At 37.0% G+C, this 27,144-nt stretch overlaps 1 protein-coding gene across 1 annotated transcript in view; it reads right to left on the reverse strand.

Moving 5' to 3' along the window:
* The window catches only part of LOC109073749 (receptor-type tyrosine-protein phosphatase U-like), a 279,985-nt gene that overhangs the window by 187,443 nt on the left and 65,398 nt on the right, over positions 1-27,144 (reverse strand). Inside the window, exon 2 of the mRNA XM_042753985.1 lies at positions 20,949-21,077. Within this exon, the coding sequence (XP_042609919.1) occupies positions 20,949-21,077 (129 nt within the window). The remainder of the gene's footprint in view (positions 1-20,948; positions 21,078-27,144) is intronic.

Below are 27,144 nucleotides of genomic sequence, written 5' to 3' on the forward strand. Positions count from 1 at the left end.
ATGAAGAAACAAACTCATCTATATCCCTGGATGGCCTGAGGATAAGCATATTTGAATTTGTGGGTGAACCGTTCCTTTCATTTTGGACCACATTTGGTACACCCACTGAATTGCTCTTTATCCTTAACATTTAGTCCCCATCATGTTTTCATTCTGGTTCTTTGGTCAGTGCAGCTTTGCCAGTCATTTATCTTCTCTTCCTCATCACTGAGACTACAGGTGTGCATGAAGATGTCTGATTAACGACAGCTTCATTTTCTTTGAATGCAAATGAAAAAAGGCTACAAATGATGTTGTTCATCCCTGTTCTTCTTGTATTCCATCCCATCACTATCATTTGAAAACAAATGTAGACGTCACTGATAAAGCCTTCTGCTTCTGAGTTTACATAATAAGACTGTGTTCTATGCTTCTGAAGCCTGTTATCTCAACAGCTCTTACACTAGAGATCATTTCAAGGTTCATGTCTGACACTATTACAGCCCTTCAATCATCTTTATCAGAATAAAATGCTCCTATCGGTTTAAAACACACTATGCAACTACATAAAATAAAATATATCATGCATCCATTAACAAAGTCCATGTTCATGTTAAAAAGTTTTGGGAGTGATTAACATATAGGTTTTGGTAAACTTTGCTGCTGAATGTACTAACCATAATAAATGGTATACTTTAATGGCATTTCTGCTGAAAAAGTGTATGCATTTAAATATATTTGTGATAATGTTTCAATTAAGTACATTTTAAAAAAATGATATCAAATAACACAACAGTTATAATTATAATCATGCACTTTACATGTGCTTTAGTTGGTTAGTCAGTGTCACACCCCTGGACATATAATGTATAATGCATAATTGTGTTTTCCCTGCATGTGTTCCATTCCCCATGTTCTGTGTGACCCAGTTTCTGTCCCTCCTTGATTGATTAGTTCCCAGGTGTGTCTGATTAGTTCCCAGGTGTGTCTCCTTAGTCCCTTGTTAGCCTGTCTTTAAAACCCATGTCCATTCAGTCTGTCTTTCTCCTGTGGTCCATGTTGGATTTACACCTGTGTTGGATTAATAAAGACTCTCTCGATTATTCTCGACTCCGTGTACCTGCCGGAAGCTTAGCGTGACAGAAGGCCCGACCTACAAAAGGTTAAATTGCGTGTTTACTCTGTTTGTTTTCTGGTTTTCCTCTGTCCTTTTGTTTCCATTGTGTTTCATGGATCCTTCGCCCCAAATTCCTCCTCCTCCTGCTGGAGCAGGAAGGACGTTCTCTCGAGGACCATACGAGACAATTCCTACTGCTAGCTAACATCACCAGCTACCCAAAAGATGTGCTCTGCACGTTCTATAACACCAGCCTGGGAGGAATTTGCTGCATTCGTGGAGTGGACTCTGGCAAGAAACGTGTCACATCTCACAGTCTGCCAATGGAGGATCTCGCCAGAGCCCAGCCCACCATCTCCCAGATGTGTGGAGTGCATGCCCGAGCCCACCAATGACGGACAGCGAGAGCCCAACTCGTCAGACTAGGTGCGAGAGCCGGCTACAGTGCCCACCGCAAGGGAGAGAGCCGCGGATGGTGTGATAGCGGATTGGAGCTCTGCTCCCTGCTTTCGGCTGAGGGTAAGTGGACTATGGTGTGCCAAAATGAGGAGTATCTTATAGTCTGGGAATCGGAACTGAAAGTTGAACTGTCCCCTCTTCTCTCTCCGTCGTCTCCGCTGGTCCTGTCCAGCCCTCCTTCGTACTTGGTTTCCTCGTCCAGCCCTGAGGGGGCTTCCAATTCTCCAGTGCCCGCTCTTAGAAAGTGTCCTCCTGTGGCCACTCCTCTGAAATTCCCACCCGCTCCTGCCTCCACCGCTGTCGTCTGGTAGCCCCTCTGCTCCACCATGGCTCCTAGCTCCCTCTCCGCTGTGGCCCGGCAGTCCACAAGCTCCGCCTGGCTCCCTCGTCCCTCCGGCTCCACCTTGGTCTAGCATTGACCATCCTGCGCCTCGGGACTCCGCTCCTCTGGCTTTGCCTCATCCCTCTATCCCTCTGGCTCCATCAGGCTCCTTCATCCCCTTGGCTCCACCTCAGTCCTCTGTCGCTCTGGCTCCACCATGGCCTCCCGGATCCACATCTCCGTGTTGGTCACCGGTGCCATCAGTTCTGCCTAGGACCTCCGGATCCTCCCCGTCACCCTGGCTTTTTGGCTCTCTGTCTCTGCCTCAGGCTCCTCCTCTACCTGCTCTGCTGCTGTGGGTCGGCCCCTGGAGTCGGTGGCCATTCCTCCTCCATGGCTCCTTCCACTGTCTGCTCCACCTTGGGCTGTTATGGCTGTTGCCTGGGTCCTGCTGGGCTCCTCATGCTCCAGTTCCCTCCTGTCTCCTACCTGGCTCCTTCCTCCATGGTCTCTGCTGGCCACCTCCCGGGAGTCCATCCTACCCTGGAACCTCCTCCCAAGTTCCCACCCACGCCTCCCTCTTTCTATGGTGCAAGCTCGCACCTTCTGGGAGGGGGAGTAATTTCACACCCCTGGACTTATAATGGTGTGTTTTCCCTGCGGGTGTTCCATTCCCCATAGTCTGTGTGACCCAGTTTCTGTCCCTCCTTGATTAGTTCCCAGGTGTGTCTCCTTAGTCCCTCGTTAGCCTGTCTTTAAAACCCATGTCCTTTCAGTCTGTGTTTGTCGGGTCTACAAGTCAGTATGTGTCTTCCTCCAGTGTTCCATGTTGGATTTACCCCTGTGTTGGATTAATAAAGACTCTCTCGATTATTCTCGACTCTGTTCCTTCCAGCAGCATAGCGTGACAGTCAGCACATCAAAATAAGTGCACTTCTTTAAAACGTCAAACATTTAAAAAAGAATGATTTGCGTATTAAGTGTTCTAATATATAAAGATTTGAGATTGACATTCAAACACAATATATTTTACTTTTAACCCCTTTTAACAAACTGGTTGTCATAACAGTTGAAGTGCAGTTGAAAATGCATTTTAATGCAAATACAAGTGTCAGTGGGGTAAACTGGGTTGTAGAATGTGGTTATCACTCATAAATAACTGAAGTCAGTGTGTACAAAACAAGAGTAAGAAGTATGGATGTGGTCAAACAGACAAAAAAACAATTCCGTGTCAATCTACAGTAAATAAAAGCACAGAAGAAGCACTCTTTTGATATGGGTTCCAGATTTTTACTTTATTCTCTTTAAAATCACATTCCCCTGATCAAGTTAACTATCAAGAAGCAGGAACTGAGGTCTATCAGTTCTTCCAATCATTAAATTGTAATTTTGAATGAATGGGTCAATGATAAAAACATTCAGAAAAGACTGAAGCATCTTCTCTGTCAATGTGTTTATGCACTCACTTTCTTTGTTTCACACGTGAAAGTAAACATACATGGTCACACACACACACACACAAACAAATAACCTGTGGGCATAAGCATCAGTGTCACAGGTCTACACGGAGTCACGGACCGATCCTGAGGAATTACCAAGACAGGCAGAGAAATTGCTCAGCTCTTCACTCTGTATTACTGTCAATAGCTCTTCATTTGTGAGGCGAATCCAGCTAAGAGATCAGAGCTCTGCTCTAAAACCTACTAAACTACCTCAAACCGCTCTCGACTGTCCACAGAGACATCGAACACAAATTAAATCTCATAAGTGACTGATTTGGAACACTCTAAATCAGTGGTTCCCAATCCTGGTTCTGGAGAACCCCAACACTGCACATTTTAGATGTCTCCCTATTCAAACATACCTGATTCAACTCATCAGCTCATTAGTAAAGACTCCAAGACCTCAAATGTGTGTGTCAGATAAGAGAGACACCAGGACCAGGGGGTTCTCCAGGACCAGGATTGTGAACCCACTGCTCTAAATGATCAGAAAACCCTCGAGCCTCACAAATAAGGCTCCTCATGTCAGATCTTACTCGCAACTGATTCCAACACAGTCACATGTTACCTAACAATGTAATAATAAGCAGTTCATACTAGGAGAGAAATGGAAAATTGCTATACATTATTAGAGGATAAAGAAGTGACAGAAGTGTGCTTAATTGTATTTAGTGTGCACGTGTAGTGTACTTAAAATTTTAAAAGTACATATTTAACAAAAAAACTGTACTTATGCAAAAAATAATATTAATAAAATAAAAGGCCACTTAAAGTACAATTTCATGAACACGCTTAAGTGCACTTTTAAAAACTGCACTTTCGTAATAAAGACAAATTAAACATTTTATATATTTAATATATTTGAAATCATAACATTTTAATAATATTTTGTCATGCTTAAAGTATGCTTATTTTAATGTGTTGGCTAACATAGTAAAGCACATGCTTTCTTAATTACAAATTTAACTGTAGTGTTATTTGATATTACATTAAAAGAAAATATAATGTAAATGCACTACACTGAAGCTTCATCATTGCAAATGTGTAATTACAAATATATTTAAATACTTGGCATACAAGAATTTAATTATGTTTTAGTTGACCAAAAATGTTTGTCAGCACTTTTAGCAGTACTTTAACCATATTTCAAAGCTTCAAAGAAGATCTGTGAAGTTGAAAAAACTAAAGTCTCAAATTCATAGAGATATTCTTTATAAAAGTTAAGACTCGTCCACGCCCCCCAGAAACGGCTCGTTCTAACACGCCCCCACATCTCTACATCACTATGTGGGAAGATTTGCATAGCGCCACCCAGATGTTCACGCAAAGAAAGAAGGTGTACCTTTTATTCTCGTTGTAGTATTGTTGTTGCCGCCGCCGCCATGTCGTATAGACGCTGTGTGTTTCACTGTGAAAGTGAAACTGCTTTGTTTGGCCTTCCAAAAGAGGACGATATCTGCTTCGTCATGCCTGGAGCTGATCCGTGCTGGTCGCTGAGGAAATACATCAACTTTGCACCGTGGATTACTGAATCGGCTTTCACCGTGGCTGAAGCGGAGTCCAGCCCGGGGTCACATGTGGTTGCTGCAAGCCCAAGGTAGGCTCCTTCATAGAATCCGCCTGCCGCACCGTTCTCAAGCCTCCCACCTCTGCTTACTCAAGCCGGCCACGGCTCACTCTAGGCCTTACGGCCTCTGCTCACTCAAGGCCGCGTTGTGTGACACTGTTTCGTTGAGAAAGTGCACCTACTTTGTTTTTGCCTTCCAAAAGAAGACACGACTAGAAATCATGTTTATATCACATTTATAATGGGTTTTATGTTCATGTATCGTCGCTCCGGCCGGACAAGCCATCACAATATGTATGATATGATAGCTGGCCAATCACAGCACACCTCGCTTTTCAGATCCATGTGCCTTGTAAAAATTGACGTGTTAAAGAAGGCGGGGCATAGAGAAGAAACAATAATGTAAGGTATGTTGGATTTTATGTTGTTTTTTTACCTTAAACCGCATAAACATATTTCATTACACCAAATACACAAAAGTGTCAGTGGGGTAAACTGGGTTGTAGAATGTGGTTATCACTCATAAATAATTGAAGTCAGTGTGTACAAAACAAGAGTAAGAAGTATGGATGTGGTCAAACAGACAAAAAACAATTTCGTGTCAATCTACAGTAAATAAAAGCACAGAAGAAGCACTCTTTTGATATGGGTTCCAGATTTTTACTTTATTTTCTTTAAAATCACATTCCCCTGATCCTGTTAACTATCAAGAAGCAGGAACTGAGGTCTATCAGTTCTTCCAATCATTAAATTGTAATTTTGAATGAATGGGTCAATGATAAAAACATTCAGAAAAGACTGAAACATCTTCTCTGTCAATGTGTTTATGCACTCACTTTTTTTTGTTTCACACGTGAAAGTAAACATACATGGTCACACACACACACACACACACACAAACAAATAACCTGTGGGCAGCAGCATAAGCATCAGTGTCACAGGTCTACACGGAGTCACGGACCGATCCTGAGGAATTACCAAGACAGGCAGAGAAATTGCTCAACTCTTCACTCTGTATTACTGTCAATAGCTCTTCATTTGTGAGGCGAATCCAGCTAAGAGATCAGAGCTCTGCTCTAAAACCTACTAAACTACCTCAAACCGCTCTCGACTGTCCACAGAGACATCGAACACAAATTAAATCTCATAAGTGACTGATTTGGAACACTCTAAATAGGTTGGTTCCCAATCTTGGTCCTGGAGAACCCAACACTGCACATTTTAGATGTCTCCCTATTCAAACATACCTGATTCAACTCATCAGCTCATTAGTAAAGACTCCAAGACCTCAAATGTGTGTGTCAGATAAGAGAAATAATGTACAGTATGTGGAAAATAATGTGTTTTTTTACCTTAAACCGCATAAACATATTTCATTACACCAAATACACAAAATAATGTTCTTTTTAGCAACATCATATGACCCCTTTAAGCTTTGCTATAGCAATAGACAGCTTAAATACACCATAAGTCTCATTGTACAAAAGTTTTCACCCCCTCAGTGAAAGTCTATGGGATTTTAGGTGGTTTTGGTAGTCTAGTTTACGAAAACCGTAAGCCGGATCAGTTAGAAAAGATATAGCAACCCAAGTCAGACCAGTATGAATGTCTGACCCGAGTTTGGTGGTTGTAGCTTTAAAAGTCTAGGAGATACATTTTAAAATTTGGTCTCAAAGAAGAAGAACGTGAAGAAGAAGAAAGAGAAGAAGAAGTTTAAATCGGATGTCAGTAAGTTGGCTTTTTCAAGCCAATTATGAAATGACATATAACGATATACTTAAATCCTACTTAAGTGGGTCCACACGTTTAAACAAGTTTAAGTGTAAACAATAATATATTTTCATTTATTTGCAATTAACATTTCAAAATTAGCAATTCAGTGTCCAATAACATGCCAAAAAGTGTGCTACTTCCATAATGAGTCCTTTTTAAAGTGCCCCTATTATGGATTTTTGAAAATTACCTTTCATGCAGTGTGTAACACAGTTTTTAGTGAATGTATAAGTGATTGAAAGTTTTATGTATGGTTTTGAATCTTGTATAAAGTTATCTCTCAAAAGAAAGAGTCGACTCTGAATCATTGAAATGAGTCATTTTTAAAACGAATACCAAACAGTTTGAAACATTAGCATACTGCCATAGGCGCGGGAAGTGGGGGTGCTGAGGTTGCTGCTGCACCCCCTGTTTTTTTTTTTTTTTTTTTTTTTTTTTTAACTGTTGGAAATGAAAAAATAAATAAATAAAATAAAAATGGGAGTGTCTATTTAAACTAAGTGCAAATAGGTCACCTTGTTGACAGAGACATCAGCTTCACCTACCAACGTGTGACTGGGCTAGTCAAAATGACAAAAGACAAGCATCAGATTCAGTAGAGTAGATGATAAAGCGTGTGGCATAACTTTTTTGACGCGATTGTCCCAGGTTCGAATCTGCCTTATGGTGAACTTTTTCCCCCCTTTTCAAATTTCAAATCTCATCAGAAAAGCATTTATTTTTAATAAAAAAGAAGTTAATAATCAAAAAGTTGAAAATAAAGTATTGGGTAGGGTTAGGGTAGGTCTAGCTTTTGTCCCAATTAGGTTGCATCCATTTAATAATTTGATTTTTAATATGTATTTATTTTTTTAAATAACTTTATAATGTATTACAATACTGAGGTGCAGATAACTGCCACTATTTGGAATAAGTAATTAGCAAAATATCCTGCTATTTTAACATAGTATAAATTTAATCTAGCTATTTGTACTTAGTGTAAATAGCATATAAAGCATAAACAATTGGCTCTATCATGCAAAACGATGAAAATGTGAATTCATTCTTTGCCACTAGGTGCTGATTTTGGAGCAGTTAAAATATCGGTTTCCACGGTAACGCTGTACACAAAGCAGCACTGCACTCACAAATGCTGCTTTATCAGCATTACATGCAAGATGATATGAAAATGAGACCAATCAGACCAATCACAGCAGATTAGCGTCAGGCAAAGGAGGGGTTTGGAAAAATGAATGAATGAAATTAAATGAATAAAAAATGAAAACAATAAACAAATTGTTTTGGGAGTTGTTGAGCAAATAAGCTAAAAATAAATGCATATTATAAGACAATGAAAGTGTTTTTTGACCTTGCATGCATGTCAACCTGTTGTTGGAGACTCCCAAAACCAAAATATGAACCTTTCATTACCCATAATAGGGGCACTTTAAAGTGCCGTTCTATTTCATAAGAGTACTTTAAGTAGGATATGTGATTTCATTAATGTGAAATATGTGTATACGCAAGTTTGTTCACTGCATTCCAGCTTTTACCAAATGACATTACATAAAACACTTCAAGTGGGGAAACGCTGAGCTTTCCAGCTTGCGCAAGCAGCTCCGTTTCTCTAAGAGAGCTCAGAAAGCTAAGCGACGGCTCCTGAGGGACACACATAAGATACATCTCAAAAGTCAGCACCATTAAAGGCCAACTGAGTCAGGAAGAGTAGCGTCTAATCCACACCACGCTGCCTAAATGCTTTTAATTAATCTATTTCATGCCCTTACGATACACTGAAGTTCTCCACGAAAGTGAGGCGTGTGATCGAGATATAATTGTCTGAAGAGTGCACTTGCACGGCGGTGCTTTGAAGTGCTTTGAAAGCTTTGAGCCTCTTGTGAGGATGATATGTGCAAGCGGTTTAGGGTGCTGAAGAACTGGATTACATTGCCTCGACTTTTCCAATTAATTATCCTGCAGTTTGGGAAATGAGCACGAGGGCACCAAAGGGTTTCTGACTTAGAGCCCACGCGCCCCGAAATAGAGTAATGAAGCTAGCGGAGTGATAGAAAAGATGGAGTTTTGTCCAAGTGAAGAGCAGAAATAGTCCCCTTATGCTTTATTCAAAGACGTTTGTGGGTGTAGTGTTGGTTTTCCACTTTCAACCATCTTAGGAGAATTACGTAAACATGATCAAATTTAATTAACTGGCTTTTCCTCGCTCACAGCTTTGATGAAGTGTTTGTGGTTCAGTTGGAGTGAGACACGAATTTCACCATACAGTTTTTATCACGGGAAAAGCATTAACTTGGGGTCAGGAGCAACTCTCAGCACAGTCCCTGGAGACCGAAACCATTAACCTGAGGGAGGATATTTCCCAAAGGTCAACTGATTCCAGGTTTTAATGATATTAGTGCTGCTTGCTGAGGTGAGCATGAAAGATGACCTCTGAGCCGAGTTGCTCTTATCAAACAGTGGATGAGTAATTTGCTCAATGTTTGCTTCCAACTTGCTTCACAAAAACCTTTAGATAATATTGTTTATGGTTACTATGGCCAGCGAAATTAATACAGATGGCTGTATCTTCTCAAAGGCCACACACCTGGTGGTCTCCAAACTATAGATAAAACTGGGACTCCCCTCTTCAGTGGAAAAAGTTCTTTCTGTGTATTCAGGTTAAAACGTCACATCCTATTACACCTCGAAGGGTGTTTGCAGCTTCGTTCAGGAGAACACCATTTGTCTCCATGAGAATATAGAAATGTCTTTGAAAGTTTGTGTAATGCATTTTGAAACAGCGACAGTTTCAGGAATCCTATGAACTCTGAAGCTTTCGAGGGCGCACATGTGAGCTAAGACAGCTAATAAGCATGAGAGAGCTGGACAAATAAAAGAATTGACCGCTGGACTCTAAAAGAGATGTGTTTTTATTCTTTCAGGCTCAGAATAGGGCTGAAATGCATCTGTCCCCCTGTTGTTTTGTCCGAGAGGCTTTCATTAAAATAACAAACACTGACTTTGGAAAAGCCAGGAAAAGAGTAATGACTTTGAGACAGAGTGTGGCGTGTGTGCATGCTCGGGCCGGGGCTGATGATCAGTCAACATGCGCTGAGATAGGAGATTTTCATTATCTCACCCTCCCTGCAAAGTTTACTATTTGGAGAGCAAACTACACCCTGCTGCTTGAGCTGTACACACAGAAAAATAAGAGCTTTTGTTTACTTTCAGGAAAAGACCAGTCTGACATTTCCCCTTCTCGCGCGCCTCACTGGAAGTGTCTCTTTCAACCTCCTGATATTTATATTCCTGCGCTGACGCCGTTTCCCAGCATCCTTACCATCTGGTCCTGTCAGGGCTTCGGCCAGCCAGGGGTTCATCGCTGTCTGGATGAGAATTTTACTTTATTTTGAGGATTTGTTTCGGGGAATGGGGATAGGCTATGTGACTTGTTTGGTTCTACATGTTTTAACATTAGATGTTGTGATTCGTTTTGCTTGGTTAGGTGAGGGCCGGATTCAGCACGTACTATTTCAGTGTCTTATTTATGAATCACCCACAACCCATTTAAACATTCGCATTTAACACTTTTAGCATTAAATTAAGTCATTATAATTATTTTCTTCTACTTAAATGATACTTATAATAACAAAATGAAGGTGCTGTCACATTTCTGTGAAATTTCAGGGTCATAAAAGTCAGCTTGTATAGAAATCACATTCAAAAAGAGCAGCTTTCTGTTGGTCATTGCAGCAAAATGACTGAAAATATGCTGCACATTAAGTGTGACCTCGCCTTTAGTGCTGAAAGCAGTCAGTAAACTGAATTTTATTTTTAAGGAGGTGTTTGTGAACATTTTCTTTAGATCGAGGCAGCAGTAAGTCATCAAATGAAGAGAAAATGATAGAGAAAAGCATTATAACTGGAAAGATATTTAGATGTACAGTGTAAAAAAAAAAAAAAAAAGTCTGTTCTGCATTTGTGTAATAATCGACCAGTATGGATTATATGAGAGCATTTATTATATTTAAAGTAAATAGTCTTATATTTTTGGACTATTTAATTTAAAGATGACACATGCTTACCAATTACTGCAATAAACTTTAGTAAAATAATAAACATATTTTAGTTTACATAATATTTACTAAATGCATACATCATTTATAATATTTACAACTGAAAAAAAAAATGATTGAGCTTGATAAAATAAATCTAAAAAAAAAAATAATAACAGACAGCAATCTCATGATTTCGTATGAAAATGATCTTGATTTTGTAATCCTATTATAGTAATTTTCACAAATAAGGAAAATGTTAAAAAAAACACTGTAATGGAAGTGCACTCAGTAATCTGTGAATCATATTTTATGACGACATGAATATGACATAGTGGCCACTACATTAACTCTATTTCTACTGCTCAGTTATGTTAAATAATTAGCACTTATTACTTTGGAATGGAACAATTTTTTTTTTTTTCAATTTATTTATTTATTTTAATTTTAATTTTAATTTTAATTATTTTTTTGTGGTGGAATTTTTTTTTTTTTTTTCTTTTAATTTTAATTTTAATTTTTATTTATTTATTTTTGTGATTTCTGTACGAGTAAGCCATGTTTATTTGTTGATCTCACTACACAGACTTTAGAAAGGAACGGTTTTATACTTTTCAAAAAAATATCTGAAAAATTTTATGGACAAAATGAAAATCACTTGGACATATTCAAAAGATAAACTGTCAAATATGACAGTTTTTTTTTTTAGAAATTATGTTATTTTTCTAAAGCAATAAACTGACCTTGAAAATAATTTTGAAATTCAAGCGTGACCTGCTCATTAAATAAAATTTCCTTTTCATTAACGTGAAGCCAACTGGCCGTTTATTTATTTATGTATTATTTATTTATTTGATTTATTCTTTTGTAGCATCTATGAACAGTGCTAAGAAGCGATGAAAAAGATTTTCTCCCATCGTACTGTCTCTGCCTCTCTTTTAATCTGTCTTATCGACCAGCGTATCCAGCTCTGAAAGTCCTATGTAGTTCACACAGACGCTCTCCTAATATCACCCCATTGATCCCCAGCTAAAGTCTGCGTGTTCAACATCAAACAGGTTCACTTATGCTGGGATGTTCCAGTATTGCAAAAAGTGTATTCTTTTCAGCTTGTTTACTTGCGTCAGGGACATAAAAATGTCCACCTACACACAAATCCGAACAAATCACACTGAAATTGTTAGCAGATAAACAGCAATCACAGCCGGACAAAAGAGGTGATAATTGCAGCCGAGTCCATCAAAACTCATATCAATGGCATCTGAATGAGTCTTATCAGCAGAAAGATTTCAATGTATCTGATAATTGCAGAAACAAAGCGTCTTTTGTGTTTTAATTGGGCTGCTGTGTGGGTCCGGGAACAGACTCAATCAGTAGGCCATCGAGGGACTCGTCCTACGTGCTGTCAGTCAGACGCTCCTCTACACGATAAAGCGGCCAGATTAAATTGCCTGCTCTGCTGCTAAGACTTAGGGTGGGCTGAAATTGTACTTTTCCCCCCCTCATATGAAAGGCTCCAAAGAGAGAATTGATCTTCAGTGAAATAACTTCGGCTGCAAGAGATGGAATTGCAGGGAACAGGGTTTTTATGAAAAATGCCTCTTGCCGTCACGGGTGTCAACAGACATTAGTTATAACGCTGGGGAATATGATAGCGTTCCGCTGAACTGATGGAGAGCAACGATGATATCAGCTAGCCATAAACATAAACATTTTGTTTTTATGATATGCGTTTAAATGACGACTAATTGTCATTAATTATAGCTGCTGGGCCCAAATGTTCCATGTTATTTGTCTTATTTTTAAAGATAAACTACACCTCAAAACTGTGCCAACTACATCCCAAATACATCCCCTTTGAAAATTAAATATTTATGTGATTTAGGAAGAAAGTATTTTACAAGTTGATTGGTTAGTATGAATTTCCACGATTTTGATTAGAAAGAAAAATATTTTTTTTTTTATAAGTACGAAGGTTCACCATTATATGTGAAAGCGTATGTATTTTCCACCAATTTGCCAAAATGTAAAATACTCACAAACTGCCTGATAGTGTGTTAATTCTGACTAAATGCAATATCCTGAAAGCAAAAAAAAAAAAAAAAGTTTTAATTCTGATTATAAAAAAAACTTTAAAACTATGAAACTATAAAATAAAAATAATATTATTGCACTTTATTTTTTATATAAAATAATAAAGTGTGATTATACTATTATATTTTAAAATTAAAAGTATGAAATAAAAATACAATTAATTTACAGTACACTTAAAAAATATAATGCTAATATTTACATTTTAATTTTCTTTTATTTGCTCTTTTAAATGTACTTCCATCGTTTAAAAAAAAAAAATCAACATGCTTTTATTTTGGCGGGTTTCTGGCAAGTAACTATTTATGATGTCAGTTTTAGAGCTGAAGTGAGTGAAATGCGCACAGCCTAGAGTCATGCTTCTTGTTTAAATGCAAACCTTATACAGCATTACACTTGGTCGATCTAAAACAGTGACTGTGCATTAACAGCTGTCACAAATGCTGGTAGGAAAATAAGCGGTCTGAACTTATTTACCCAGCGCATTTTTCTGTTTTGGTCACGCATTTGCATCTGTGCACCACTTATGTTCATCCCTGTATATAGTATATTTTTTAATGCAAATGTTATTTTTCCATGTATTATAGATATAATATTGTAGTATTTCTGAGCAGGCATCGAAAACACCCCTTTAATAAAGCTCTTTCAGTCAGTGGAATTGCTTTAGGCTTGAAGCAGGATATGATCTGACAGGGCCATCAGATTTGGCATGACACCAGTTCATTTATTTATTTTATTACTACATATGATAATCCAAAACAACATCTAACCTTCCACCACTATCTCTAAACAATTACTAACAGAACACTTGCCTCTGAGCAGTTTAATTTGTCATTTAGAGGAAACAACTTTCTTTTTAATTTGGAGAACTGTGCTCTATTAAGCATAATCAGACTTTTAAAAGACAAATACAGCACGCACACGCACCCAGACACACATGCCGTTGCTGATGAAAATGGCAATGCATTCTGAAGCTTTAATCACCAGCTGTGACATTGCACAAAAAGACTAAATAAGACATGTCAGTTGGACTCACAACTCAGCTCCATAGCCTTTATGTTCTTGACACTTCACTGAGGAAATTACAATTGCTCACTGTAATTTCAGAAATTGCACAGCAATAAAAATATGCTTAAGGTCGCTCGAGCTTGTCACAATTTTAAGACGTTCACAAATCATTGATTATGCATTACTGTTGTTTGTTCCCTGTGTGGCTCTTTCTTTGATGACAGACCATTTGATGACAGCCTCCTTCCTGTAAAAATGCAAATGTCATTTTTGGTCAGGAGAAGAAACAGCTATTTGTAACACAGTATGTTTGTTTCTTCAGCTTGCATTATGCTATTCTGACTGATCTTGCATTGCCATAATGAATATTTATGACTACTAGCATAAAGTCTGGTCCACTTATGCAATTTATTCTGTTTATTCTATTAACATGAACTTCTGGCTTGGCCTACAAAAGCACCTCATCACTGCAGCACTCAGTGCACCATGGGTGGTCTAACCTGAGCATACTGTCTCGAACTCTTCAAATATGCACTTATATTTTCTGGGAAACTGTCTGGTGTCAGTGTGAATGACTCACGCTGACTTTAAAGGTGGCTTTTGTTTCATTATTCAAATGACTGTCCATTTTATCAAGACTCACACTAATGGCAGTGAACAGCCCATCATTATCACTTATCACCCACAGATCCCCCACACATACACCTGCCTACCTGGATATCAATTATCCTGACAAGACCAGTAATCTCTGTTCTGATGTCAGTCCAGCCCTCGCTGTCTGTCTCTCGCTCAAATCCCCTCCAGAAATAGCCACCGCAGCTCATAAGCAGAATCAAGGTTTCTAGAGACCCTCATTCCAGCTAATATGTCTCCTTCATGGTTTAGCAGGCAAACAGAGTTCAGATTGTTTGCCTGCGGAGGGTAAACCATGCATCGGTGCACTCTGTGCTTTATAAACAACCACATAACTTTTCAGTACCTCAGGACAAGGCGGTAATGACTTCAGAGTCTCTCCAATAGGTGTGTGAGTATTTCTCATAGAATGAACCGAATCCACATGAAGCCCACAATTCCATCATTATCTGCTCATTATTGTACTGCTGTTGCCCAGGGCCATGAGGGAGAGCTAATAGAGGAACTTGCTGCTTCAAAAATGGAGTCAATGTGTAGTTTTGTGCTACCTTTAAAGGAACAGTTTCCTCAGGAAATGTGTCACTAGAATGAAGCTGGTGCAGGAGCTCTCAATGCTGCTGCATTTTTAAACGTCACTTCATGATCAGTCAAAAAACGAGAACCAGTAGTGTTTGGTTTCAGTGTTGTCGAATCTGGTGCGACACATCTAAAAGCATAATTTTTTTAACTGAACATGACCAAATTCGATTGTTGAGCTCCAGCAGAGGGGAAAACTGTTGGTGAAAGGCCATTCTTCAAATAAACCTGTCATGTGTGTTACCAAGTATTCTTTCAGCTCTGTGGTTAAGCGATAAAGTAACTTCATCCATGCTGAACTCCAAAACCTCCAAAGACATCCTCAAACTCTCACAATGCCCCAGGCCTTCAGTTTAATTAAGATTTATTTAAGCCGGTCTGATACACCATGTCGTCTTAGAGAAGTTAGTGCTGCACTATTTTTTTTTCTTCGATGTCTGTCAAGCGAATGGCATCTCTCCCCTCTCCTCAGCCTTCAAGCTCATGCTGAGATGTCAGAAATGTTGTCCTTCTTGAAAACACAACCTTCTTCTTGATGTTTGTCTTTATGGAAATGGGAGAATGAATGGACAGTACTGGAGTTGGGAGGTGAATGGGATAAACACTACGCCGGATTTCTGAAACACAACTGGGATTCTCATTGATCAGTGGTTGAGTTTTTAGTAGCAAAAGTATTTTTTAGAAACCCTTGTGTTTTTCTTTGGTGTCCTTGCAAGTTCAATCCTATGGAGCCGCTAAAGGGACATGATGATGGGAGAAAAATTATATGTCAATTCTTTCTCATTCCCTCACAAAAAGTTAGCGCTCCCTTGGAAAAACTTTGCATACTCCTTGTAGGAGTTTTATGTTCTCCCGCGGTTGTGATGGAAATAATACGAGGTGGGAAAGAAAGGTTCCTTGAGTAAACACAAAGCCTCTTAGGCAAACACAACAGTTCTGAATTCTCTCGTAAAAGCATTGAAATATAGATTTAATATTATTTGAATGCAAAGTTTCTCTGGGGTACACAAAAGTTTTGCAAGTGAACCCAAAAGCATCGATATAAAATTTTGCCTCACATCTATTATTTTTCGCATCACCATGGGCTCCATACAGAAATTCACAGATCTGCAAGGTCATTAGAAATGAAAGACTTTCAAGAAAAGGTCTTTAGTGTTCCATTAAAAATGTTGCATTTACACAGACTAACTCACTGCAACTCAATATCAAATGAAAGTTTTACTTTTATACTTTCCACCGTTTCAGTCTTTTATACTTTTGTGTTATACTAGATTTAGACATGGATAGTATTCTGGGCTTAGTTAATTTTGAAAAATGTTCCAAATCAAGCTCATTTTGCAACTTATTGGACCAGAAAGCAGTAATCCAAAGTTTGTGGTAGCAGTTTACTGAAAGTGCCAGAACTAATGTTTGTCAAATGTTCTAGCGGAGCTCATGAGATTCCACAGCATGACTCCAAACAGGAAAACGTTTTCTCATTCTGATGCAAGAACGAACTGCCATTAAAGCTTATTACTTCTGCCTCTTATTTCAATAATATATTCAATCCATTTCTCTAATCAACACACTACAAAGCAGCATGAAGAGTGTCAGAAGAGAGCAAAGCAACAAGCAGATAGGCTGAAAGCTTGTCTTATTACACCTTGACATAAAAGACAGCAATGCTTCCCCGCATCAACACAAATGAGTATCTCAATCTCGTCAGGAAACAAGGGGAAAATTGGCCCGTGCTAATGTGCCATTTAAATGCAAAGAGCAAATTCTTCAGCGCTAGCAAAGATTTTTTATTTTTTTTGCTTTTTTGCACCTGATCTTCAAAGACGGCTTGTCAAAGTTTTAGTGCTGGGCTGACATGTTCCTGCAGCAGAGGGCGGGGGAAGATCATGGCTGTTTGAAGCCAGACTCACTAAACTCAAGACCAGATACACTTCTTTTACATATCCAAAGCATGTCTAGCTTTAATGATCTGCTATCTTTTGGAGAGCAAAAACCTGAAGCATAAACAAAGAGGTGCTCTCAATAAACAAAATGCATTGCTTCAGTGTGTTTATATGCACAATTTTAAGGGGCGTTCAATTTCTGGAGATCACTCAGGAGTTTATGTGCTGTATGCTAGCAGGTGTTCCTCCTCGAATGCCGTCTCCAACTTTATGAGTCATCAGAACACTGCGTCACTGTTCATTTGCATAAAGTTGACTTAAAGATCACCAACATGCTGTCGCAAACTTCACGGGAAATCAGCAACACTTGCTGAAACTTGCTGAACACCAATTATAGGTTCCAGTCAATAACTTTGTTTTGAGGCACTTAATTGTAACTTGTCAGTGGGCTATAAACTTATGCTTTAGTTATACAGTATGTCTCGCAATGTGCAAAGTTCAAATATTCTCTATGGACCTATGCATGTCCTGTTTGAACTGTCACTGCAAATCGTGCCACAAATGAAAACTTTAGAACACTAATGAAGATATGTTCCTTAAACTTTACTTGCAGATTTTATATGTAATGTGTTATAAAGAATTTAAAGCATTAAGTCTTGTAATGCACCATGTAATGTACTGCATGATCTCATAATTCATTATAACCACAGTTATAATACGTTTTTACATTGCTTTATGTGATGAACCGATTTAATTTTGGATTTTATTTACATATAAACATTAATCAACTCCCATACATAGAGCACATCAAATATGTGCATACAAAATTTGCATACAAAAATGAATTTGTTTAATGCATACGAACAAACCTCACGGTCATTCTTTCATTTACCATATTTAATGTACTCTATGTGTCAAGTTTGGAATGACATGAGGGGGCGTAAATGATGAAAATGTTAAATTTGGATCAACTATCCATTTACCTGTGTTCTTTTTTCAGGGAAACGTCATAGTTTCGGCAAAACCTGATCAACCAGGGGCCAGGGGAGATATTTAAGGTGCATTTGCTGCGTATTAATTGATTACTCAATCAAAAATTCTTTATCTCAAACATAATTTTAGCAGAAATATGAATACTATTAGTAATTAATAGATGCGAAACACAACAGAATTGTTTAGTGCACCTTTCAAGGCAACATGCAAAACCTTGAACTGAAATTTGAAATACAAAATATTACTAGACTTTTCAGCAGGAGTATCAGTATGCTACAGAGCCTGTCTGTTCTGTTCGACCCACATGACATCCGTCTACCTTTCCTCTCTCTCTCCGTTTCTCAGTTCTTCTTCATTGACAAGCTGAACATACCCCAGTATGGATCAATAATATTGAGCAAATAGCACCCAATAAACTAAGCTGTTGTTTCAATTGGAGTGCCTTTAGCAGCTTTGATGGAATTTAACCCTCCAGATAAGTGCTTTATTGGACGGCCACTCAAAGAAATGTCAACACAAAGTGCCACAGATTGTCTTCAAGCTTCTTATGTCCAGTTAACAACATTTGGTGCAACTAGAATAGATCCAGAGTAGATGGTTTATATCACAGTGTGAGTAGTACTAGATCACAATAATGGTATATTCAGTATCATAATATAATAGTTATTCCTTTTTTTATGGGGGGTGTGATTGAATGTCTCTTCCTCTTCATCATTACCACTTGAGCAAGACCCCTAAATCCCAATCCTGGATGCTGGACGCTGCCCACTGCTTTAGGTGTGTGTTCACAGTGTGTGTATGTGTGTGCGTGTTTTTGTGACATATCAGGACAAAACTTTGTATAATGACATGGGTATGACACAGGTATTACAAGGAGAGGGTGACTTATGAGGACAATAACCCATGTGCCCCATTTTTCAAAACGCTTATAAACCATACAGAATGAGATTTTCTGAGAAAGTAAAAATGCACAAAGTTTCCTGTAAGGGGTAGGGTTAGGTGTAGGGCAATAGAATATACAATTTGTACAGTTTAAAAACCATTATGCCTATGGAATGTCCCCACATTTCACAAAAACAAACGTGTGTGTGTGTGTGTGTTGTACAGTTTAAAATAAATGCAGAGCACAAATTCCAAGTTTGGGACACCATACTTGATACACATCACATCGCTTTCACTTTTTACTTTCAATGAGGAGTTTGCAGAACAAAGACACTAACTTTTACACAAGCTTTGTTCCAAAACATAGTAAGCTATTATAGGGCTACATGAGCTGCTCACTTCTAAGGTAACTTCCTAACCATCACGGATGACATGGGTTTGAACCCTTTCACACGCGATTTTAAAATATTCTAGATGACTCCCCAACGTGAGATTTTTTAGGCGACCATTATTTTAGAATGTATTTCACTGTTTCCATGACAACGCGTCATGCTTGTCACATGACAAACCACAGCCACAAACATCTTAACTACTGTATATTATGAAATATCTGATATTCCAATTGCAAAATATGCGTAAGTAAATGTAATTATAAAGGTAGTTTAAACACCTTTATAATTACCAGTTTAGTTGATCTATTACGGGCGATGGGTGCCGCCATGTTAGTTCACAGTCGCACAGAGTCTGAGCTGTGGGATTTATGTAAATTCATCAAATTAAATAAAGTTTTCGGTGAACTGGGAGAAGAATAGAGTAAGCTTAAGTTACCTATACAATGTGTATATGACACATCAATAAAACATGTCATCAAATTTATAGTTGCAAGGATAATTATTTAAGTTTCCGAAACCTAAAATAAACATTACATGGTTAAAAAAAAATGTTTTTATGGTTAGCAGTTAATCTCATGACACACTTGAAAGCAAATATTTTTAGAAAGAACGCGAAGTTACTGAGGGGAACGAATACACAAGAACACAAATGTTTGCGAAAGGATGTGTTTCTTGGGGAACAGAATACTTTTGTGAGTGAATGCTAATGTTTTGAGAAAGAACACAAAGTTACTCAGGAGAACGCAATACTTTTGAGAGTAAACGCAAATAAAAGAATGAAAAGTTATTTGGGGAAACACAATACTTTTACGAGTGTACGCAAATATTTTGTGTTTAAGAACAACTAGTTACTCTGGGATATGCAATTCTTTTGCAAACAAATACTTTTTTTATTTATTTTTTTCCGAAAGACCGCAAAGTTGCTCAGCGAAACACAATAGTTTTGCAAATGATCACAAATGTTTTAAAAAAAACAAAGATATTTGAGGGATTGCAGTACCTTTGCAAAAAGAACAGCATTGAAACATATTTTTTTCCTCCCACCTTATATTATTTCAATCAACAGGGAAAGGTTTTTTTTTTTTTTTTTTTTTTTTTTTTTTAGGGAAATTTTTGCGTTTTGATGGAAAATGTTTGAGATTTATTTTTTTTTTTTTTTTTTATTTCCTTTTTTACCACCACCATATTCTGTTGAGGTTTTTTGTTTTTGCTGATAAATTTCAGATTTAAATAAAATATTAGTAGCACTTTACAATAACATTTATTAGTTTGCTTTAGTTAACATGAACTTAGCGTGGACAATACTTCTACAGCATTCATTAATCCTAGCTAATGTTCAACATTTACTAATGCATTATTAAAATAAAAAATTATGCTTGTTAACATTAGTTAATGCACTGTGAATTAACATGAACTAACAATGAACGACTGTATTTTCATTAGCTAACATTGACAGAGATTAATTAATACTGTAACAAATGTATTGTTAATTGTTTGTTTATGTTAGTTAATACATTAACTAATGGAACCTTATTGTAAAGTGTTACCAAAATATTTATAAATGATATTCTCTCTCTCTCCCTTTTTTCTCTCTCATTGAGCTTGTTGCAATGCATTTTGGTATTGCTTTATCCCTTAAGGACACATGCATTGCTTTCTTAGGTTTTACAGATACGGATAAACATGGGAAACATCCATTATTACAATCAAGCATTTATAACAGCACAGTGCAACAAAACCCACCTTGTATAAGTTCAGAGGTCATGTGCGGCCAGCTGTAGGTCCGTACAAGCTGCCAATCAAAATCATCTTCCTGTGCCTGTCTGTATTCACACAGACTGGGGTCGGAGTCTTCCTCAAACGTGCAGCCAGCTGGAGAGAGAAACAAACTATATTTAGAAGGTCAGTTCACATTGTGTTTTGCTTTGTGTTTTGAAAAGTAATAAATTCCAACATCCTACTTGGGAAAGTGCAACATAACTCTTGAATTGAAGTTGAACTTGACACATTTAATGATTTCCCATGCAAAAACGTCAGCCAATCATAATGGCACTTGAATAAAGACCTTTTAAAGGTACAGTTACAAAAACAGCCTGCTTAATTGCAAGGGTCAAGGATAGGACGAAAAATCCTCATGTGAAACTAAACTGTGTCTGTTTTTGGTGCATTAACACTGGACCAACATCATTGAGGACTTAAGGGAAGAAAATAAAATGAGTTGATAATGACCTCTTTAAACAACAAACAACTAAAAGCTCCAAATCCACATCTTAAAACTTTTTATGAGAACAGTAGGGTGATTGCTGCTTTAGGCAGATGATGCTTTTCTGTAAATAACTTCCTGTGAGTTTGCAAGCTTTGTAGTGGAAAAGAAACCTCAGGGCTGTTGTGTTCGAGTAATTAAATATTCTACACAAAACTATGACTTTGTAGCTGTAATCTTTCAGGGGTGATATGGGACTCTGCATCTTTCACTGAGAAGAAAGACTTTGTTCAGACAGGCAGCAAAAATCTGATTTTTGGCATATCCGACTCATATCTGTTTAGTTGTTTACAGAGAGAAAAATAAATCTATGCTGGATTTTTCAACCTTTAGGCTGATTGGAAAAATGTGCCTCCAGCTTTATTTTTGCAAAACTTCAAAAACACCTATAACTAATTCCCTGCAGGTTGCAGTTGAAATAAACACTAATGACAGTAAAACACCAACAAGTTGTATTCCTTTTCACACAAATTATGATGCAACTGATTATGGATTAATAAAGACTTCTCTTCAAAAACACTCTTACCATAGTGCATGATTTGTAAACTAATACATTTAATACAGTTTGCCTCACATATTCAGCTCAATAAATATGGCTCATCTGACATAGTAAACTTGCTCGGTAACTCACCCGGTACAGCATTGCACTTGCAAATTGGCTAAAATGTCACAGCTGCTTCAGTTTCGAGTTTTTATCTCACATTTGCTTTTGTTAACACTATCAGTTATAGCTTTTATAGTTTTTAGTGTATGTAGCACGTTATTATCAAAGCCTTAACTTAATTTTAACCAAGGCATTTCATTTCTGAACTGCAGCAATTGTACAAGAACCAACAGATTTCAGATCATTCTGAACACGCTTTTAGCACCATTCACTGGACAGTTCATTTTGAAAGTGTCGGGAAACATGCAAGAAGCAACGCAATATTACTTTGCAGAAATAATAGGTTTTTTCAATGAGCCTGGCTTGGGATTTTTGATTACAACAGTCAGATTGGATTTTAATCCTGTTTTCTTTGTCATTCAAGGTTCAAACTTACTGCAATATTTCAAATTGACTCATTAATACTCTCATGTGGCATTCAATCTTTTTTTAAAGGTTAATTAGATGGCAATTTTGTCCACTATATATGCAATACAGTCATTTTTGTATATTACTGGATATTAGCAATGCTGTCTAAAAAACTGATCTGTTTGGGGTTCATTTCTTGTAAATTACAGTGCAGACAGTGAGTTCTGAGAATTGGATTTGGAAAACCAATTGGAATTGTGTATAGTGTGAAGAAAGGCTAATCACCCGCACTAAAACTAATGAGGCGAGCGAAAAGACTGTCAACGGTGCATATACCGATGTGGCATCATCTCAGGCAAAAATGGATTGAGCACCACATCTCCAGCTAAAAGCTTTTCGGTGCCTTTTGTTTTTCTTAATTGCATCTAATAACTCTGCTTTCCTCGGCTCTGTGTGTGAGTAGAGGTGTGTGTTTCGGCTCAATTAGCTCCAGGCTTGGAGGACAGGGAGGTCAAGCACGAAACACACGTAATAGACTCATTGCTGGTGTGAGGTGACCCACTCGTGTGTGTGTGTATGTGTGTGTGTGTGTGTGTGTTTGGGAAACATGCTATCAGTGGGATCTCAACAGAAGCTAATAATACCCCATCTAGAGTAGCATCTAAAAACAGAAGCACTCTCACAACCACATGCTCTCACGCTACATTACAGGTGGTGAAATTATAGCCAGACCCTGAAAGGTGGACCACTACTCACACAAACAACAGAACATCTGAGTAGAGACATGCACTCTCAGCACTCAGATTCTGATTGGCCAATGGTGGAATTTAGTCAAATTTCAACTGACATTAAAATCACATTAAATTAACAAAGTTTATTTATTTATTTATTTATTTATTAATTAATTAATTAATTTATTTATTTTATTATTTTTTAGAATGAAATTAATACTTTTATTTTGCGTGGATAGATTAAATTATTTTTAATTTATTATATATATATATATATATTTTATTTATTAATTAATTAATTAATTTAATATATATATATTATTATTTTTTAGAATGAAATTAATACTTTTATTTTGCGTGGATAGATTAAATTATTTTTAATTTATTATATATATATATATATTTAGAAATTTTCTTTTGAGCAGCTAATCATCATATAAGAATGCTTTTTGAAGGATCATGTGACACTGAAGACTGGAGTAATGATGCTGAAAAATCAGCTTTGATCACAGGAATAAATTAAATATGTTTTAAAATATATTAAAATAGAAAAGTGAATTTAAACTTTAATAATATTTCACAGTATTACTTTTTTACTGCATTTTTGTCAAATATTGTCATTTTTGTGACCATAAGAGATTTCTTTCAAAAACCACTGAAGGAAAAAATAAAATAAAATAAAAACTTTTGAATGGTATTGTATTATTGTATAATTCCCCTAAACTGACAGATAATAATTGATCATTGTCTCAGGCAAGCACTTTCCTAATTAGCTGTGCTAGTCTATCATATTCTGCAGTACTTTGTTTAAAAAAATAATAAATAAAATAAAGAAGGACAAAAATGGATATTTAAGATCCTTTTATTCTGGCAAGTAGTCATTTAGTTTGTGAAAATAACTGGATGACTGTACATTATCCTGCTTATTACAGGCCAGTAATTATCGCAAAATAAACCGCAGAGAAATCAGAGCTGTCTGTGACACACACACATACAGATATATATATATATATGTATATATATATATAATATATATATATGTATATATATATATATATAGGAACCAGAAATATGCATTTTGTATGAGAGTTTCTCTACCATATGTAGCAAAGACAGCAAATCAGTGTGTTTCTATCATGGCATGAGAATTGTCTGCTTCAGATCCGAGCAGCATATCACAACACGTCCAAACAAAATCACTCCCATTATAATCAAAGAAGCTGTCTACACTGAGAGAGCTCGAGTTCAACTGAAGTTACTTCAACCACTTTATTTTTCCCATCTGTCTGGAATTAAATGATTTTATTTAGAAATGTTTTTTTTTTTTGTCTTGTGAACTTCTAAGCATCACATCAAAGCAAGCTCATTATTTTCTGCCTTTAAATGAGCATCTTTTGTTTTCGCCATTTACAAACAATAACAGAAACAAATTTCCAAATTATTTTGCACACTATTCCTATAATAAAAACAAAACAGACACAAAGTGGATTTTAATAGCAAATGGATTTCTGCTGAAAAGAAAGCAGGATTTTCCTGAGTTCGACTGTTGCTGACTGGTGAATGGCATGCAGTGAATGATCTGAGATGACACTTCCACTTTAGACATGATGTAAGAGGGGAATTCAGATTGAAATGCTATTCAGTCTGAGATTTACAGTATTTCATTTTTATGTTCCTCTTGTTAGGCTATACATGGCAGATTGTCCAAACACACATGTGCTGGCTAACAATACATTTTCTGGAAACAGGTTTACTTCTGAATAATTTAAAATACACAACAAAAAGTTGACACAAAATAATCATTATGCATTACCAGTACAGTCTGTGGTCACAGTTTACTTTAAGGTCCAATTTACTATTAACCACGACTTTTCCCTTAATAAACTCTTAATGTGCTGCTTCTTAATAGTAAGGTAGTTGTTAAGTTCAGGTATGGAGTTGATTAAGGGATCTAAAATATGAACATGCAGAATTAGACATTAACATGTACTTTATACTGTAAGTACTAATAAACAGCCAGTATTTTAGTAATATCCATACTAATAAGCAACTGTTAATAGTGAGAACTGGTCCCTAAACTAAAGTATTACCAAGTCTGTAAATGCACATGCAATGCTTTTTTACGAAAAAGTGTTGTATGTTTAATGGCAAGTGAAAATGATCAAATTACCCACTGTATCTATCAGTGGCGGTTTCTTCATTAGGGCGACGCACCAACAAAGTGTGAAAGAGAGGGATTTTTTTTTTTTTTTCTATCACATTCAACCACTGTGTTACGCTAGCAGTCACTGCTCTAGACTGTTTGTTCTGCCTCTGGATATATGGTCCAGTCAGCGCCGTCACATTCTGTGGTTTTGTGGAGTATTGAGGATTAATGATTAATAATTTTTCAAATTTCTAATCGCGATTACAATTATGGATGCCACAATTAGGCTACGTAATCGTTCAAAGCGGCAATTAATCTTTCAAAGTCCACTTATGTTATTCTTTGTGCTTAAGATGTGTTTTTTTCTTTGTACATGTTATCTTTAGAGTTTTTTTCCATTGTTTTAACTTTAGTTTTAGTATAACATTATAACACCATTTATATTTTTACTTTTTTATCATTTAAAGAAGAAACCAATCCAATTTAAGGTTGACATTTGAGGCTTAATACAAAAGAAAAAAATACAGTGTTTTCAGCTTGTTTATTTTCATATAAAAATATGGCATGCAGCTGCATCAAACAATGCTATAAACATCATTCAATGTAAATTGTGATAATCATAATTAATAATCGCAATTACAATTTCAAGCGAATAATCGAGGTCCACAATTATCCCGATTATTTGACACATATATCGTGCAGCAGACTGTGTCTCTGCGCTCTCTGATAGCTTTTTGCACGAGCACACTTCAGTATAGTCTCATGTCTGGACACACTGCCACTGGTGTTCTGGAAACAGCAGTCAATTATACAACCTGGTTTCTTTCTACTAAATACTAACTGCACATTTCGCAACGGTTTCAAAGAGAAATGTCCACTGAGTGGCGCTAAAACACGGGTTCAATACATGAAATCTGGCACGTTTTTATTACGTTGATTTAGGAACGTATTGCTATCTTTTTATTATGTTGCTTCAGATACGTATTACGGTGGTTCAGAATTCAAATATCCAGGGACTGCCGCTAAAAGTTAATGCTCTATAGTGTTGGAAATATGCCCTACACCCAACCCTAAACATACCCGATAGTAAAACGCTTTTGTTGATGCAACCGTGCCATTTCAACTTCTTTATATGCAGATTTGAACTTTTGTTAAACCGTGGTTACACAGGATTCAAACCGGAGCTCCTCGCCTCTCAAGTACGTCTCCGTACTCCATGAGCTACCGAACAAAACTACCGTCTTTGAAAACCCATAGATATGAAGCTCGATATGTGCAAATGCAAACGTTCAAAAGCATCAGTTTTCAAATCTCCCAGCATATTAATATTGTTTTGAAAACTTGATATTCTTCAAGTAATTGTGCAAAAACTATGCTTTATTAAGCGAAACTGTACATTTGTGTGAAAAAGAACTAAAAGGTGTCTGAGTTTTACTGCCTCTAGTGTTCATTTATTTTGGAAACTGCAGTGTTATATACTTAATGGTACGTATTTTGCATCTTGCTAAAAAGTGCCCCAAGGTACGTTTATGCCATGAGACCAGGTAGCAATTATATGCATAGGTATGTTTTTGTAGTTTTGCAAACATGTTAGATCTGGAACATGGTAGCTGATTTCTAGATGGTCTAAAGTGATTATTAGACCATTGTAACAAGCTATCTTTCAGCGGTCAATTAAGGAGGTTAAGCATTTTTTTTTTTTTTTTTGCCAGTGACTAGTTTGGACAAGCTTATGACGAACTTAGCACTTTCTCAACAACATTTCACACTGTGTAAGGATTTGCAAT

Source organism: Cyprinus carpio, unplaced genomic scaffold (genome assembly GCF_018340385.1).
Source record: "Cyprinus carpio isolate SPL01 unplaced genomic scaffold, ASM1834038v1 S000000972, whole genome shotgun sequence".
Lineage (NCBI taxonomy): Eukaryota > Metazoa > Chordata > Actinopteri > Cypriniformes > Cyprinidae > Cyprinus > Cyprinus carpio.